The sequence below is a fragment of the Caloenas nicobarica genome, chromosome 27, assembly GCF_036013445.1.
Source record: "Caloenas nicobarica isolate bCalNic1 chromosome 27, bCalNic1.hap1, whole genome shotgun sequence".
NCBI classification, from domain to species: Eukaryota; Metazoa; Chordata; class Aves; order Columbiformes; family Columbidae; genus Caloenas; species Caloenas nicobarica.
In genome coordinates this window covers 1,277,083-1,293,789 of record NC_088271.1, presented here as the reverse complement: position 1 = coordinate 1,293,789, position 16,707 = coordinate 1,277,083, and the positions used below count along the sequence as shown (strand labels likewise).

General features: G+C 51.6%; 1 protein-coding gene across 1 annotated transcript; it reads right to left on the bottom strand.

Annotated features, from left to right (window-relative positions):
• Nucleotides 1-3,617: 3,617 nt before the first annotated feature.
• ATCAY (ATCAY kinesin light chain interacting caytaxin) lies at nucleotides 3,618-15,746 on the bottom strand. The gene is made up of 13 exons (XM_065652564.1): nucleotides 15,714-15,746; nucleotides 14,375-14,503; nucleotides 10,189-10,253; nucleotides 9,606-9,827; nucleotides 8,656-8,841; nucleotides 7,908-8,010; nucleotides 7,243-7,374; nucleotides 6,766-6,852; nucleotides 6,185-6,283; nucleotides 5,895-5,930; nucleotides 4,994-5,029; nucleotides 4,252-4,287; nucleotides 3,618-3,696 (listed from the first exon to the last, which is right to left on the bottom strand). The coding sequence occupies exons 2-13, from the start codon at nucleotides 14,449-14,451 to the stop codon at nucleotides 3,687-3,689; spliced, it is 1,089 nt and encodes a 362-aa protein (XP_065508636.1). The 5' UTR covers nucleotides 14,452-14,503; nucleotides 15,714-15,746; the 3' UTR covers nucleotides 3,618-3,686.
• Between the last annotated feature and the right edge of the window lie 961 nt (nucleotides 15,747-16,707).

Sequence of the window (16,707 nt, the reverse complement as noted above, 5' to 3'; positions counted from 1 at the left end):
GCCTGCCACCAGCTGTACGGGAAGCGAGCTCGTCCTGCAGCTCGGGGCTTGGTGCCGGCTGCACGTTGAAATTCAGCCGTTAATGAGGCTGGAAGCATACCACCGTTTTTGTGAATATGCCACCATGGCTGTGAAATAGTTTTTTTTCTGCAGCTAAAATATGGCTGTGCGTGGATTCACCGTTAGAAAAACGTCACGAAAGGTGGAATCCGAGGCCAGAAAGATGTTGCCGACAGTACCTGCTGTTCGATATAATACAGCGCGTTCGGGAGTCAAAATATTTATCCTTCAGAGATGTTTTTATGAGGCAAAACCAAGGCCCAATGTACATTTGGAACGCTGACCGGTATAACAGTATTGCTAAAAGGACGTAGTTTATTTCCTTTTATTTTTTTAAACATACGTGTATCGTGGCAAAAGTCCTAATGTAAATACACTTTTACTAGCAAGTTTTGTTGTGGTTTTTGTGCTGGTATAGCATATTTCTCTTATAAGCTGCATCTCCAGTGGAAATATCTGGGCTTGGCTGGTGAACCCTTCCACGAACAGGCTTTGGGAGCAGCTCTCTTTAGCGAACTGGTAAAGAAACTTGTAAAATGGCTTCAGTCACCTCAGGTGTCTCTTTGCTCTGTTGTCACTGCTTGATTTTTGTGTCAGGTGAGTCCTTGGGTTTAAGCCACTGGTCGACGACAACCCGCTAACGCAATGATATCATCTCCGAAACTCTCGTCCTCTGTCCTTAAGAGTTATCGATCTCTCCACAAGGCGAATCCACATTCGTAACGATCTTCTAACGGCGAACGCGGCATATTTGCTGTTGCGTTTATTACAGCAGATAAATCTGGTTTTGCGTGGAGCCCGTGCAGGTCCGCGACAGCAAACTCCGGCATACCGCTCTGATTTGGTGAAGGGACGCCGCCAGCTCGATCGGTGCTGCGCTTCTGCCAAATAATTTGCAGCTACTTTGGCTTCAAGTAGCATCTAAAATAACTGTCTGAAAGAAGTGAAAGATACTTTTTTTGTTGCTATAAAGATGGGCTTTTTACATTTAGATATAGTTTATCCGTTACATGTTGCAGGTTCTTTTCTGTGTTGAAAAGACACATAGACATCCATCCATCCAGGAACGTAACATTTATACACTCATAAAATTTCGTTAAAATTAAAATATAGTGCATACTACTTAGAGTGCTCTATCAGAAAGTGCACTTTTTGAAAAATTGTTTCAGAGAAGTTACAAATTGACTTTTGCATTCAAACAAGCAACTTCGTATCTTGAAATGAAACTGGTAATCTGTCCTTTTCACAGCTGAAGCCTTAACCTTGCGCCCACGGAATTACTTGGAAAAAAAAGGATGAAGTTTCATCTCCAGGTCCGCTCATTCTGTAGCTTTTCTGCAAATGTAGACACAGTGTCTTTTCTTTGCAAAAAGAAACGAATCAAGCAAACCCCACGTTCTCCTGCTGCGGTCACCGCTGAGGAGCGAGCAGGTCCCGAGACGAAGTGTAACCGAGGTTTCTTGTCTTCCCCGTGTTCCACAACAGCAGCGCTTTCCACGATGTGAACATTTTGCACAGGAGTGTTTAGTAACTACAGATGCGGAAAAGGTTTCTAGAGTTTTCCTTTAAAACATTATGAAATGTTATATCGATTTTGTTCATTGAATAATTGTAAGCTTCCCTTTCAGTGTCCAACTGCATCGGATTCTTTTGTGGAAAGAGGGCAGATGATTTTTTTAATCTATGATGCATAAAAAATGGTCTCAAATGGAAAAAAAAAAAAAAAAGGAAAAATCTAGGTTTATTTCCAAAGGGAGGCAGTGAATTCGCATACTCTTATACCCCAAGGAGCCTTGTGATTGTTTGCAGTCTGAGCACGGAGGTGTTATTGGCGTCAAACCTAAATTCCAAAACAACCTCAAGTGCCATTTTTTCCTTGTAGCGTAGAATTCACTTTGTCAGTAGCTGGCTCATAATGAAATTTCTAGAAAGCTGTGGAGGTCAGTGCTTGCTTGGTCATTATTATTAACATGCCGGTGAGTCGGAATAGGGAGGATTTACCGTCTTCAGCTTCTGGGGTTAATGCTGGGGATGTGCTGCTCTGGTTTTCATGCAAAGGGCTGTTCAGTAAATACACCTGTGATAGAAGCGCGTGAGAAAAACACAGATCAAATGATAAGTTAGAAAGCATATTTGGTGCTCCTTTGTGCCATTCAGGAAAATCAAATCTCATCTGTAGCAGGTTTATTTACTGAAAGGAAAAAAAGCAGCTTTATCTATACAGAGAAGACATCTGTATCTGCAGGAAAATGTTGCTCCGCCAGAATTGTCCTGCAGGGAATTTGGGAGCAGAGTGAAGCGGGGCTTGTCTCAGGTAGCCAGGGCTTGGGGTTGCCAGGCTTGAAATAGTCCTGAAGTGGTGAAATATGCAGGTAACTCTTCATCTGCACTTGTCTGCAAGGGCTTTTGGCTGGTGCATTCGAGACAGCTGAGATAAACTCGCTCTGGTGAAATCAGGAGTTTCCAAATTATTTCGGCCGGGTAATTTTTTCTTGAATTGTCTTCCCTCCTTTGCTCACAGAATCCTCACGAGTCCAAGATACGGATTTCAGGAGTCTCGATACCACGTCTGCATCTCTTGGCTGAGAAGCTCAACCCAGATCCGCTGTCCTCTCTCCACATCTCCACCGTTTTCCACCCCGATTTTTACCAGGCAGGTGTGTTTGTAGACGACGCCTTCGAAATTCGAACATTTAGCAGCTTGTCTCCACAACAGGAGGTATTAATAGCGAATGATTGTCCAGTGTCAAGAAATCAATACGAAGACAAGGCGTAAAAAAGCTTTCCTGTCCCTAAGGCTCCTTCTTTAAACCAGACCTTTTGGTGTGCGTTGGTTTGAGAAGATGCTCATAAGAAGGTTCTGTGGAGGCTGCCATGCCGCAGGACTCTCTTTCAAAGTTACCAGAGTGCCTTACAAGCCGAGACACAACAAATCGGGGAAAAAAATACGGCATTTACTCATGGCAACGGCTCGGTGTGAGTTGATAAGAGGAACTGGCAATGAGTTATTAATAACTGAGGCGGTCAAGGCTGGAAGAGGTGCCTAGACCGGTGGGCACTTGGTATTTCCAGGAAGGAACATATACTGGCTAGAGAAAGGAGGAAGATGCACGCTTTTCATTGCCTGTATTAGTTATTCCCTGGAGCAACGGCTGTTGTAGTGTCTGTGGAGGAAACTGCTTGTGCAGGTTAAAGCAAAATGTCTCCGTGCTGGCCAGCAGCAAGCTAGGCGAAGGGACTATAATTTAAACAAAAAATAGATCTCTTTCTGGGCTGGTGACTAATGGACTGCAGGATGCTCTTAATGTACTAAGAGAAAAAAATGGATCTATTTGCACTGCTTAGTAGCTCTCCACAGACCATTACTGAAACGCGCTGGAGCCTGTCCTGAAAAGTGCTATTCTTGGCTTGGTTTGTTTTCTGGTTTGGGTGTTTGTTTTTGTTTTAAAGCAAAATATTTCCAAAAAGTTGAAAGGACTTTGCGTCTTGGAGACGGGAGGCAGGCTCCGTGATCTTACAGAACTCGGAACGAGACGGCGACAAGGTCTTACACCAAAAGGTCATTTACGTGGGTGACTGCCAGGCTGCGTCGCTCTTCTGCTCCATTCATTCCACTCTGCTTCAATTCATGACATGCTGGGAAGGAACAGAAAGACAGAGTTATTTTTACAAAGCAAATTGTAGTAGGAATTTTATTCTTCTCACTATGTCAAAAAATATGAGCATGTTTGGGTGCAATCCTCTACAAAAGTGTACCAGGGCCAAAGATGACGTCATTCATAGCTTTAATGGGCTTTTTTCCTTTTCTAAGGACTTTTCCTGAGCGCACAGGACCATGATAAAGTTACTGTAGGGTGAAGGCAGCTCTGCAGTAAATGCCCGTGTGCACAAGGGGCAAATGGCAGGTAACCCATGTACGAGGGGCAGCTTTTCTCAGGTGTCCCCGCGGCGGTGCAGCTGTGGCGGGTCCGTGCTTTGGGACGCGCTGCAGCGGGCGAAGGCGTCCAAGCTTCCCAGCTCTGCAGCCCCTGCAAAGGCGCCGGTGCCTCTTTTGTGCTGGGTGAGGGCTAAAGACGAACCAGGTCCAACCTGGTCTCGCTTCCCCTGTTAGTGCTTTACAAATGCAATGAAATCCATCACATAGAGAGGGAAAAAAAAAAAAAAAAAAAAAGAGTGAAGTACGAATCAAACCTGGTTTCTTGATCCTCTGCTGGGGGCACAGGCCTGCTTGGAAGAGAACCAGCAAAACAATGAGTGAATCTCCACCACAAACTAATCGTCCTCTTTTTTTGGCCCTGAGGTCCCGTTTGTTTCTTGGAACAATTCAGACTCATCCAACGGACCTTGGCAATTTTGATCAAAGCTCCTTTATCTCTGGGAAGAGAACAGCAGAAATATGCACTGTTCCCCCTCAGGAGCTGCTTATCTCATAAAAAAACGAGCCCCAAACCAGGCCAAATTGTCCTGGCACAGGATTGTGACACTGTCTTCCAAACCTCCCTAGAATTTTCTTCCCCATCTAATGTTACAAGCTCGGATCTCGCCTCTACGCACACCCAGGCTGCGCCTGACAGCCGCGTTTGGCCTCCGCACTGCACCAGCGCGCAAATGCTGCGGCTCAACGTCGCGAGAACGGTCCCCGGTGCCTCTGGCTCTGGTCCGTGACCGAACGGTTCGCAGGCTTTACAGAGGTAAAAAAGCAGCGTCAGGAATTCATTTGCACGGGTGAAGGTCAAGAACGTCCCCAAAGCGATGGCACAGGGAGCCGCTAGCGAGAGGAGAGGCTCTGCCAGTCCCCACTCGCTTGAGAAATGTCCTGTTGGGTCCCAACGCCCCGGGAGCTCCCCAGGAGCTACAGGCAGTAGGGCTGTTCTCAGCAAAGACTGCTCAAGCTATTTGCTAAGTGAAGGATAAATGAAAAAACAGTAGTTACCTTTCCTTCTCAGCCATGTCTTGTTTCTCTTCCGCCCTGTAAACACAAATTGCGTTTCAAATCTCTCATCTGGGGGTGAGCGGTGTGAAAGGGTGGGGTATGAAGGCTTTTCTGGAGCTGGGCGGACTCAGAGGTTACAGGTCTGAGCAGAAGCGACCGCCCGTCCCTGTGATGTGCAACCCGGCTAGTCCCACCGCTCTCAGGATGCCCGTTGGCCCTGGACGGGGGTGTCTGACTAATCTGGGCTGGCTGAGTTGCTTTTCAGCAGCTGATGCTGAACAGAATCCGCCCAAAGCGGCATCTCCGGTTGTGTTCACCAGCACGGGAAGGTGTCACTGCAGCACATCGCGCGTGTGCCGACCCAGCTGCTCCTCCCTCCGTCCGTGATTGCCTTTTGCTTTTAGCGCAGCCAACCTTTATCACTTCTAACCTAAATCACCGGTGGTGGAATGGCTCTAGAAAATGAAACAAAACAAACTCTAAACTAATGGGCCTTTTTATGCCACACTAGCAGAATGAAGTGGCTTTTAAAATAAGCACTAGCTCTCACTTAAGGGTCAATTTTCATGGTCACATGGGGAAAATGTACCATCCTTGTATATGGAGTGATTTCTGATGATCTTTGCTAGCACATACGGTGCATGTTCAGGATATATGCACTCAGGGGGTTAAGAGGAACGGTTCTATGGATAAATAACCTTTTAATCAAATTTCTCCTTCCTTCTGTAGCTTTTGCTTATTTTGAGAAAATCAGTAGAAAATAAGTGCAGGCTGTGTGGGATATCAGGGTAGGAGGAACACAGAACCGACTGGTTATAACACACATGATGACGAGAGAAAGCAAAAGGCAACAGCCTGAGAAAATGAACCCACCCTCCATCCGCCCCCAAATTAATTTTACCTTTCTTTTCTGGCCTTGATCCTCTCTTCTTCATATCTGCAACAAACAGGAGACATTCTTTAAATGTTAGCCATTTTAGTAAAATGCAATGTTTGCTCTGCAGGTGACAGAAACTGCAAATGAGCAGAGCGTGCAGGCTCTTGCTTGGCCCCGGTGTGACTAAGAGAAGGTTTACCCCAGGCTCTGCATTTCCAGTATATGGATTTTGACTCGACATGATGCTCGACACAGGATTTTTGTCCTGGACCTGCTCAGAGCTCCGTGCGCCCCAGGGTCCCTCTGGTACTCACTGTAGGACGCAGTCTGGGATCTGTACGTGCTCCATTGGGATAAGTTGCTCCAGTTCCTCCAAGCTGTGAACGTACTGGATCTTATTGATGAACTTCACACTGGCAGAGGGAGAGAAGGTGTGTGCTTGAGGTCTTATTTTGACGTTCTCCCCATAGCAAATCAGAATTTTCCGGATAGAAACTGGAAGTTCGGCATCTCTGCCTCCCCTCAGTCTGAGCGTACCCGTCTCCTCCCAGTGCTAACATGCTGCTGACTAAAAATTGTGAGGAGATGCCATGTTACTGCCCCTCACTTTGCTTTGACTCCCCCCCAGCTTCTTAATATCTGTAGGAGGGAAAAAGGACCGCTATTCCTGCGCTTCCCAGGAAATCTTTCTGTGCTGCCCGCTGGGACAAGCTTTGGACTGGATCCTGACCGCCGCTGTGTCTCCTAAAACCGCCTCTAGAGTGGTCCTTGGAAAAGCCAGAGAGATGTAGGAAGAATGTCTCACCTTGGTCGCTGCTAGTTAAAGGTTAGCTTAAGATCCGAGATTGAGTTTCTGCTCCAAAACCAGCCGAGTTGGGGAACGTGTGATATTTACCTGATGAAGGGTCGGGATATAGCCAGCACTGTCCGGATGAACCACGAGGGATGCACGATTATCAGTGCTTTGAGGTTTTTACGCAGCCTGTGAGAAGCCAGGGGACAGCAGGTCAGGTTAATGCGCCTTTTCGTGAACTCGCCTGTAACGTGTCAGGGCACTGATGCGCGTTGTGGTCTGCGTCTCTCCTGACAAAAGCCCTGCCCGTGGCCTTAGAACCCCATTAAGCTCAGACCAGGCAGGCTGCCGCAGCGCTGCCCCGCTTGGTGGTGTGTTAGCCTGGTCTGCATGAGGGACGGAGGAAGGAGAGATGATGAAGAGCACCTGCAGTAAGTCAGAAAGCTGCGATAGAGGAAGGAGTTACAGGATGTGGGGAGCGAGGAAGGAAGGGTGGTGGGGCAAGGCTGTGAGGAACCGGTGGAGAGCATGGGAAGAGGGTAGGGAAGGACAAAGAGGCAACACCAGCAGGATTCTCACCTTCTGTCGATCATCTGGTAGCACTTCTTGAGCCAGCCGAGGCCGGGCATCCTCCTCCGGGGCGTTGCTCCATTGAGGTACACGATCATATAGTCCTCAGCCACCAGCAGCTCCAGACTACTGATCACGTATCTGTTGGGTGGTGGGCAAGAGCAATAGCGCCATGAGACTCAAAAAAGGCCCCTTGAGGTTTCTTCTGGTGCCTGTGTCACCCCAAAAGGGCTCCAGACCCCTTCTTTGTAGACCCTGGAATAGTTTTCAGATTCTCCTGGCACCTCTGCGGCGGTATTTCTCGGGGATCGCTAATACTCGTTGGCACAGCGCATGCACCGATGGACATCCCTGCGCTGTTCTTCTAGCAGTAGCATCTACCGGCTGTTGAGCACTGCTTCCGTATGCTCTAGTCTGAGTGCGAGTCCATCGCTGGCATAATTACCGCTGTTTGAATGCTTTGACTTACGGGACTCGGCTGCAAGCGCTGCGGGCAGCGCGTCCCCAGCCCGCTGGCCGCAGGCTGCAGCTGCACGCTGCCCACGTTGGGCCCGGGTTCAAACTTTCATCCAGCTGAGGTTCCCGATGCAATGAATGCACGGGAACTGCTTCCCCGCAGCCCGAGTTGCCTTCCTTACCCTCCGCTCCCTCCCAGACCCTGCCCAGGCACTTACAAGAAGAGATTCTCCATGATGTAGTGGTAATCGGCCAGGTTGCTGTCCGGGAGATAGCAGGCAGCAAAGACAATGATGGCGTTGAGACCTTCTCCGTAGTATCCTGGGAAAGAAAGACACAGGCAGCATCAGGGACTCGTTCCAGGGGGAGATACAAGAGTTGGTGGAAAAACAGCAGCGAAGATGTATTGCCTGGGCTGGTTTTTGTGCCTCTGTTTGGCTCTAGGTAAGTGTCTGCTCCTTTTATGGGCTGCTTTCACAACCGGATTTGCCTCTGGTCCTTGTTTTGTCTGTAACACGCGTGTGGGGCTGAGGGAGGGAATGTGTGTGCGTCAAAGCACAGAGCTGAGGGCTTTGCCCTGGGCTCGGCTTTGCGCGGGTTGCAGAGCTGGTCACCGGCTGAGGCCTCTGGCTGTGCCTGCGGAGGCGGCTCGGGACCGAGCTGCGGAGCCTCGACCCCGCAGCCCCTCCGCCGCCCACGCCCCGGGCTGAGGCTCAGGGGACATTCAGTCTTGCTCAGAGCCAGCTTTGTCACTGCTTCGCTTTGTGGAAAGACCGCTACAGTGGCTATATGGTTTTTAGCATGAGCTGAGTGCTTTTGTGTTTATCCGCCACATAGTGGTACAAAACAAATAGCAATTTTTCCCTAGAGACCGTCAAAACAATCAGTCGCAGCATCCGCTCCAGCTTGACAAAGATGGACTGAAATAAATCCACCAAGCCAGGATTAAGCCTCCCTGTCCCTCACCTCCGTGTGTCACCACTCTCATGTAGGGTTTGATCATCTGGAGGTCGATGCGGTGCTCCTGCTCTCCGATGATGACCGTCCTCCAGAGCCGGCCGTTGGTAGCGCTCCCGTCCTCTGTCCCACCGTCCCCAAACAGGTCCGCGCTGTCACCAGGCATGTTCTTGGCCGTGGCTACGGGAGTGTCATCTGGAAAAGGAACAAACATCTCTGCCTTTCATATAATGTGCGAAGAGGGTCTGCGAGAGCTTTGGTGTGCAACGAGAGGCAATAACAGCCACAGACTGAGGGTGACCTGTTTCATCTGCAACTTTGATCTGTGTAAGTTCGTGGTTCTTAATAATCTTGCTCCATTGCCAAATCTCAATAGAAATAAGCTTAATGTTTCCTGCTGCTTGTAGTACCTGCAGTTACACGTTGGGCACTGGACATTTTGCTGGACCTTCCTTCAGATCCATCTGTTCTGGCTGAGGAGGGCACTGGGTCACCTACTGATCTGCCAGCTGAGCTGCTTGCATGAGTCCTTCTTAGCCGGATTCAGTCAAACCCAGCCAGGTTAGCAAAGACCACATTATTCAATATGCTTGAAAATTCATGTGACAGTTATTCTGGCAGAGCCGAGCAAGTGGCACCTTCCAGCCCAGGGTCCCAGCTGCGGCTGGAAGGACGTGTGTGCCCACAGCCTTATGCCTTAGCCTGAATTAAGGATAGACTGGTGTCTGCAAGTCCCCGAACGACTTCTGCCCGCACCGTCCCCAGATGGGAGCACTGAGACTCCCGGGCTATTGCTGGAGTCCTCGTGGGGCAGATGTGGTGTGGAAGATGGGGCTTGGCTGTGTGTGCTGCGTGAAGTCGGTCCTCGGCTGCTAACGGTGAATGGTGTTAAAAGTGCTTAAAATGAGCCTAAAAAAGGCCCAGCCCCTGCAGACATTCGCCCCAAACCAGCCTTTTACCTTCCCATTCCAGTTCATTCCCGTTCCCCAGGAATTCGAGGGAATCTGTCTCATCAGGAGTTTCGATATCGTCCACGTTAATGTCCAGGTCGTCTGGTGTGTCCAGGAAGTCATCGGAGAGAATGGAGCCTTCACTCTGGTCCAGGGAAATGTTGATTTCAGGTGCAACAAGTGTCTTCCGCTTACGATGCGCCCCATTAAAGTTTAAAGTATTTGGGGGAGCTGGAGTTAAAAGGAAAACAACTGACAGGTTGTCCTTGTCCTGTATCCTTAGTGCAAGACATGGTGCTTTCATTATGCATATTCCTGGCTATGGTCTTGGGAGCTAAGGGTGGTGGATCATAGCTGGGAGGCACTGGGTACCTGCAGGTATGGCTGGATAAAAGCGCCCACACTTTTGGGTACCTATTTCCTCCCCCAGCTTCTTGTGCAAGATTAGCAAATTCAAATCTCTGCTGGTTTCCTCTCCCGCATGGGAATTTTTGCGGATGCTCCAAGGGAACTGGCTTTTGCCCTAAGTGCAAGCTGCTGTTCCCATGGGCTTGTTTTGCTTTGACTGCTGATAAGACAGGCTGGTACTTACAGGATGTATTCTCGTCTTCTGTAGGGCTGCCCAGCGACTCCATCCCTGTCTCTTCTGGGAGAGGTCTGCAGCCAAGCCAGGACACGGAGGTAAAAAGACAGGAGATAAGAGGTAATGTTTAGGAGAAGGTGACTCCTTGGCAGATGGTGGGGAGAACTGGGGACATCGGGGCAAACGTGCAACCCCCTGTGAGCTCTGCGCTTTCCATTTTGCTTGTGATTTGCCCAAGAGCAGCCCAGCAGCTGAGCAATCCCCAGCAACCTCCAAACTATCCCTGCACTTACCACCACCCATACATCTCTCATTTTTCAGCCAAGAGGCTGGAAAATCCAGCCAGGGATATGGCAACAAATTGTGTCCCCAGAAGAGCCTGGTGACATCCTCGTTCTTTCTGTATTATCCCCATTTTAATCTCTGTCAGAAGTTTGAGAGGCAGTGCCAAACTCCAGGGGTCCTCGTCAAGGGAACCAGGGAACGTGTTCTGCAGTTGGTACTTTGTCTGTATTGCTGTTCCCTGCACAGCGCGGGTGATGCCGTGGGCTGTCCATGCAGCCTGAATTTGGCTGTTCCTAAGCCCCGTGGGGGACGCTTTGATCCCAGCAGTGGGTGCTTAGCTCAAGAGCACTTTGCACTCTCTGCCAATGGTTTTGTGAAGTGCATCCTGCTTTCTGGCACAAGCCCTGGCTGCAGCGGAGCAGAACTTCTCCAAAGCTCCTGCCACAACCGCCTCTCCCAGGAGGCAGCTGCCTCCTGGTCTGCAGTGACTTTGCTCTAAGGCAGTTGGTGTTCAAGGCAAGGATGAAACCTTAGGTGTGATCCCAGAATTGTCACCCCATCCTCGCCTCAGCCGCCGCTTGGCAAAAGCTGACAGTGCTACCCAAACCTTGCTGGGGTTTGGAAGCAGGTTCGTTCTGAGCTGAGATCCAGGCACCTGCACTCAAAGCCCTGTTTTGGAGCCAAATGCTGACCCACGTTCCCTTCCTGGGGCTTCGTGGAGAGTACAGCATTTGCAGGTGTAAAATCCTGGGTGCTGGGACAGGGACATGGGGGGAAAAGCCACCAGTTTTAGGACAGTGCATAAGAATGGGGATGGGACTGTGCAGGGGACAGGTGTCCAGCAGCTGGTGGCCTTGGGGAGAGATGATGGGGAGCGATCCCTCTGGGTCCGCAGGAGGACGCAGCCTCGCTCTGCCCTGCAAAGGTTCCTCTTTGTGCTGCCGTGACACCAGCGCCACCAGCCAAATTAAACCCTATGAATATTTAGATTAAGGGATAATCCTCTTCTAGCTGGTTATTGTATATTTATGAGAGCTGGAGACCTGATCAAAGGCACTGTCTCCTCTCCTGTGCAGCACCCGGAGCCCCTGGGCTGCCACAATACCCCTGGGCAGTCAGAAAGGTCCCTCTGCCCCCTCCAGCTTCTCCTCCTCCCTTTTGCTTTTGTCTTGAAGGAGGCCTGGCTGGTTGTTTATCCGACTGTGAGCTGGCGCCAGGCACAACTTGGTGATACAGCATCGAAAGGAGGGGGGCAGGCCCAGCTGTACCCGAGTACGTGCTGCAGGCGGGGACTCCGCTAGGATTCGTTTAAGCAAAGCAATTCAAAAGTCAGAGGTGAAGAAAAGGACTTTCTTACCTTCCCAAAGGATGCTCGAATCACTCCCTCCCAGTCTCCCGTGTAAATCTTCCTTCCCGAACGCAGCTAGCCCCAGATGCCAAATGTTCTGAGTGAAGCAGGTTTTCTAAGGGCCGGGTGCCACCATTTTGCTCTCAGCTGCCGCGTCCTGCCCGCTTTCCCTCTAGAAGCAGCTCCTCCCGGGCCCCAAGCAGCCCGAGCCTTCACCGCCCGTGATGCGATGGATGCGTGATGGAGTGAGCATGCTCCCGCATCCGCCCCGCGGCACCGCCACAGCATCAGCGCGGGACGCGCTGGCACGAACGGCTGAGACGGGCTGAGGCAGGAGACCGAACCGCCGGGGAGCAGCAGGACGGGGGCCCTTTCGCTCCCGCTCGCCGGTGCCTTGGCGTTGCACCTTTGCAACCTGCGAGGCCGGAGCTGCTGCTGCAGATCAGCTTCTCGGGGAGGGATGGGAATGTCACCCTGTGTCCTTAATGAGCAGCTGAATTCAGCTTCCCCAGCCCAGATCTTTGTCTAGGATAAGGGTTTTTTTTCTTTTTTTCTTTTTTATGGCAAGATTGGTTAATCACAGCTAAGCAAAAATAGCTCTGCAGCAAATCATCTGCTAGAGAGCCACTGTCCCACATGCAGCAGCTTCTGCCCTATTATTTTAATGCTTCTAGGGGGAAGTGTCTTGAAAATTTTTATTTATTCATTTTTAATGCCAGTTAAGCACAGCTGGCATTCGCTCATTTGCCTAGTGACTGTTCGGGCTCTATTTCTCTTGCATCATTCCTGATTTAATCCCTCTGCAGCAGTCTATCGGCAGGCTGGGGAGCTTGTTTGCAAGGCTCTGGCCTTGTCCCTGCCCCTGGCTTCTCACTGGGCCATGGTCGCATCCCTTTGCCTCTCCCTGTGTTTCATTTCCGAGGCAGGACCCATGATTTCGGTGTTGGGTGGTGCAGGGGGCTCTGCAGCAGAAATGCCCCTTGAAGACCTGACTGTGGCTGGGGTGAGTTTGCTGCTTGCCTGGCAAGTGTGAAATGGAACCTGGCGCCTCCTGCTCCAACATGCGTGGGTTGGTGCGCTGGTGTCCAGACACTAGAACAGCTTTGTCCCCAGATTTTCTAGGGAGCCTTGGGTCATAGAATCATTTTGGTTGGAAGAGACCCTCAGGATCATCGATTCCAACCATAACCCAACTCCAGCACTAACCCATGTCCCTGAGAACCTCGTCTAAATGCCTTTTAAACCCCTCCAGGGATGGTGACTCCACCACTGCCCTGGGCAGCCTGTTCCAATGCCCCACAGCCCTTTCCATGAAGGATTTTTTCCTAATATCCAATCTAAACCTCCCCTGGCGCAACTTGAGGACATTTCCTCTTGTCCTGTCACTTGCTACTCGGGAGAAGAGACCAACACCCTCCGTACTACAACCTCCTTTCAGGTAGTTGTAGGTCAACGCTTTCCCTCCTGCGCCTCTCTTTCTGTTCTACCCCCTCAAAACCTTGCCAGCCCAGCGCTCCGGGGGAGCCTTAGGTTGGCAAAGGTCCATGAGTCCAAGGCTCTGCTCTCAGAGGAAAAACAAATCCCTCCTGGAAACCCAAGGGCTTGGCTGAGTTCACCTGTGGGGCCAGCGGAAGGACAAGCCGTGTCCCGCGAGCCGGGTGCTGGGCTGGCAGACAGAGGTGCTTAGATTAGCGATGCAGCTGGACCCGGGGAAAACAGAGCTCAGCTCATCCGCCGGTGCCCAGGGGAACAGCAGACCCTTTCTAGCGGGGCGGGGGCCGCGCGTGCCCACCCGCGCAACACAGTGCACCTCTGTCTGCAAATACAGGGGCTCTGTGGCTGCCCGGGGGAATTCAGCTGCAGCTGGAACCGGGGGAGCCGGCCCTGAAAAGCCCCTGAGCAGCTGCAGCAGGGCTGGGGGCTGCCCGTGCTGTGCGCCCAGCCAGCTGCTGCTGCGCCACGGCTCCGGTGCCACGGCTCCGGTGCTGCGTGGGGGTGGGGGCACCCTCTGGGGGGCTGCAGGGACTTCAGTGCACACTGAGCTCACGGGGATTTTTTTTTTTTTTTTTTTTGGTGCTCTGTGCAGCGTTTGTGAAGGCAAAAGCTGCCACTTTGGCACCTTCTGTCACCCACACATCATTTCTCAAAAGGTTCGCAACCATTTAGATTCTGCCTGTCAGTGCCAGTGGTCACTGCATCCCAGTGACTCCGCTTCTCAAGGCAAATTCCTGGCAGAGCAGCATTGCTCTGTCTGGGGAGTCACTGCTTGGTTCAGAGATTCATCTGTCCATCCATCCTGCTAATCTCCCTGTCCTCTGGACCCTGCTCCTTATCCTCTCCTTGGCATGCTCACAGAGTCGCCAGAAGCCACCCCAAATTTTTTTTTAAGCATTCAGAGCAGCCTTGCAACAAAACCTCTGTTCTCCGGCCAGAATTGCCCTGTTGGGATTAAGACTCCTGTTGCCTCCAGGGCTGGTGGGAAGCACCTGCGTGCTCCATGCCCTGCTGCCTTCTTACAGGAAGAAATAAAATTCTCTCTGTATTTTTTTGCAGGAAACAAACCTGGGGAAGTCCTCGTCTTGCCACTCCTCCTTCACATCCACGTTTTCCATCCGTAAAGTGGCTTCTGTGGTTCCCATGGTGCTCAGAGCGGGCTGGCTGGACAGCGGCTCCCCCGGGAAAGGGCTCAGGCTGGAAGGCGGAAGGCAGAGAGGTTGGCGTTGAGCATCACCACCAGGGAGCATTGAATTGGAACTGTTCAGAGCGGGTACACTGCTACCATGCTCCACAGCATGATAGCTGCTTCTTTTGCAAAAGCAATAGTGCAAGGACGTGGCGTTTTGTGGCTACCTGACACATTTTGGACAAGAAAGAGGAGGTGAGGTTGGCCCTGGGTCAAAGCAACAGGTTTTTCTCTGCTCTGTTGTGACCTTAGCTCTTCTCCCTGAGGATTAATGCTGTCTGGGCTGATGCTCAGCCTTTTTTCCCTTTCTGCTTCTCTTCCCCTACTAATCTCAACATAAAGCAGCTCTGCTGAGGGAAATGAAACATGTCTGAGAGGGAAGAGGAGAAAGAGCTCTTCCCAGGCTGGTTTGGGGGGGCTTGGCAGTAGCACCAGTTTCCATTTTGCTGGCCTGGGCTGAAGTTAATGACTTTGGTTTTGCAGAGGAACTCCTGATGATTGCTGGGCTCTGTCCCCACACCCAGAGAGATGGAGGAGGGCGAGGAGGCCTCACAGGGCTGTCGAATGTCCTTCCACACCCCTGAAGAAGTGGATGGGGCTACTCTGTCTGTCCCCTGGTGTCAGGGAAATCGGTGTCTAGCAGAGTTCGACCCATTGCTGTAAGGACCTTCTAGAGGCAGGGCTTTTTCTGCTTCCTTTGGAGGCTTGTATTTACAGAGGGTGTCGCTGGTAATGATCTGGAGGGAGATAAATCTGTCTGTGTGTATCTGCTTTAAAGGAATGAAGCTACGTAGAGGCCTGAGTAAACCCAGCATCTGACTTTATTCCAGGCACTGGCAGGGACGGGAATCAGGGCGCAGAGCTGGCTGCGAGCGCTGCAGGGCTCCGTCCCTGCCCGGCGCCTCAGCCTCTCCTCCCAGCACGCACGTTATGGGTTCTGTCCCCAGCCGCACGCCTGGCTGCATGCGGCGCCCGTGACGCTGTCACACCTGTCTCCATGTTCGATTTCTCTCTGTGCAGGCAAAGGAGATACCTTGGGGCTCAGAGAGACCCCCCTCCCTCCCTCCTCCCCGCCGCTGCCAGCTGCCTTCTGCCCACCCTGAAGGCATCATGGAGCGGGGGAGAGAGAGGAAAGATGCTGAAGCAGATCCCAGCCTGATGTTTCTTAACACCAAACATCGCCCAGCAGTGCGGAAGCCCAGATGATGCTGTACTCACCGGTGCTTGTGGCTAATGAGGAACAAAGGAGATGCTGCCTGTACCCCAGCTGGACATTCCTCCGGAGGGCGACGGGCTGCTCAGCAGGTCCAGCGCCTGGATCCGGATGCAGATGCGTGCGGCTTTCTCAGCGCAGGAGCGTGGGGATGCATCTAGGTCGGCCTTTCTCGCAGCAGTCGGTGCTTTGTGATTTGGATTTTGCTGGGGTGGGGTGCAGGGAATTGAGGGCAGTTATTTGTATTCTTCCATGGCTGCTGCTTCCTCTGCTGCCTCCCTCCCCTCCAAGGTATTTTATTATTTTCCGCTTGCAGCTGGCTAAGCCGCAGCCCTCTTAAGTCAGCTAATTGCACCGCTTTTGTGTGTGAGGAGGATGGCGGTGCTGGTGGTGACAGCGAGGGGGGTGTTATGGAGGGTGGGTGGAGAGAGGAGCCGCAGGCACCCCCCTTTCCGTGTCACCTCCCTGCAATTGGCTGAGAGGTACCGAATCTCTCCCTACACTCTTCCTCCGGATGAATGATGCTGCCGGGGGCTGAGCACACCGTCTCCGTGCTGCTTTCAGTGGGAGCCAGGGATGCTCATCATCCCGCAGATCTGGTCCTACAGGGGGCGTGGGAGCTGGGAGAGTGGGGAGGGCTTTTTAGTACAGTGCATCATTCACTGAGAAAGTAAAAGGTGGCCTCGGTGTGTGGTAGGATGCGGCATTTAATGGTCCATCTTGCCTTGCACATGCAGAGCTGATCTGTACCTGATCCTATACCCTTATGAGGGACCTGGGGGGTTCAGCTGGAGAACAGGAGCTGAGGGGAGACCTTCTGATCTCTGACCTGCCTGAAAGGAGCTTGGAGCCAGGGGGGTCGGGCTCTGCTCCGCAGGAACAAGCGCCAGGACCAGAGGAAACGGCCTCAAGTTGCGCCAGGGGAGGTTGAGGTTGGATCTGGGGAACAATTTCTTCCCCAAAGGGCTGTGGGGCATTGGAACAGGCTGCCCAGGGCAG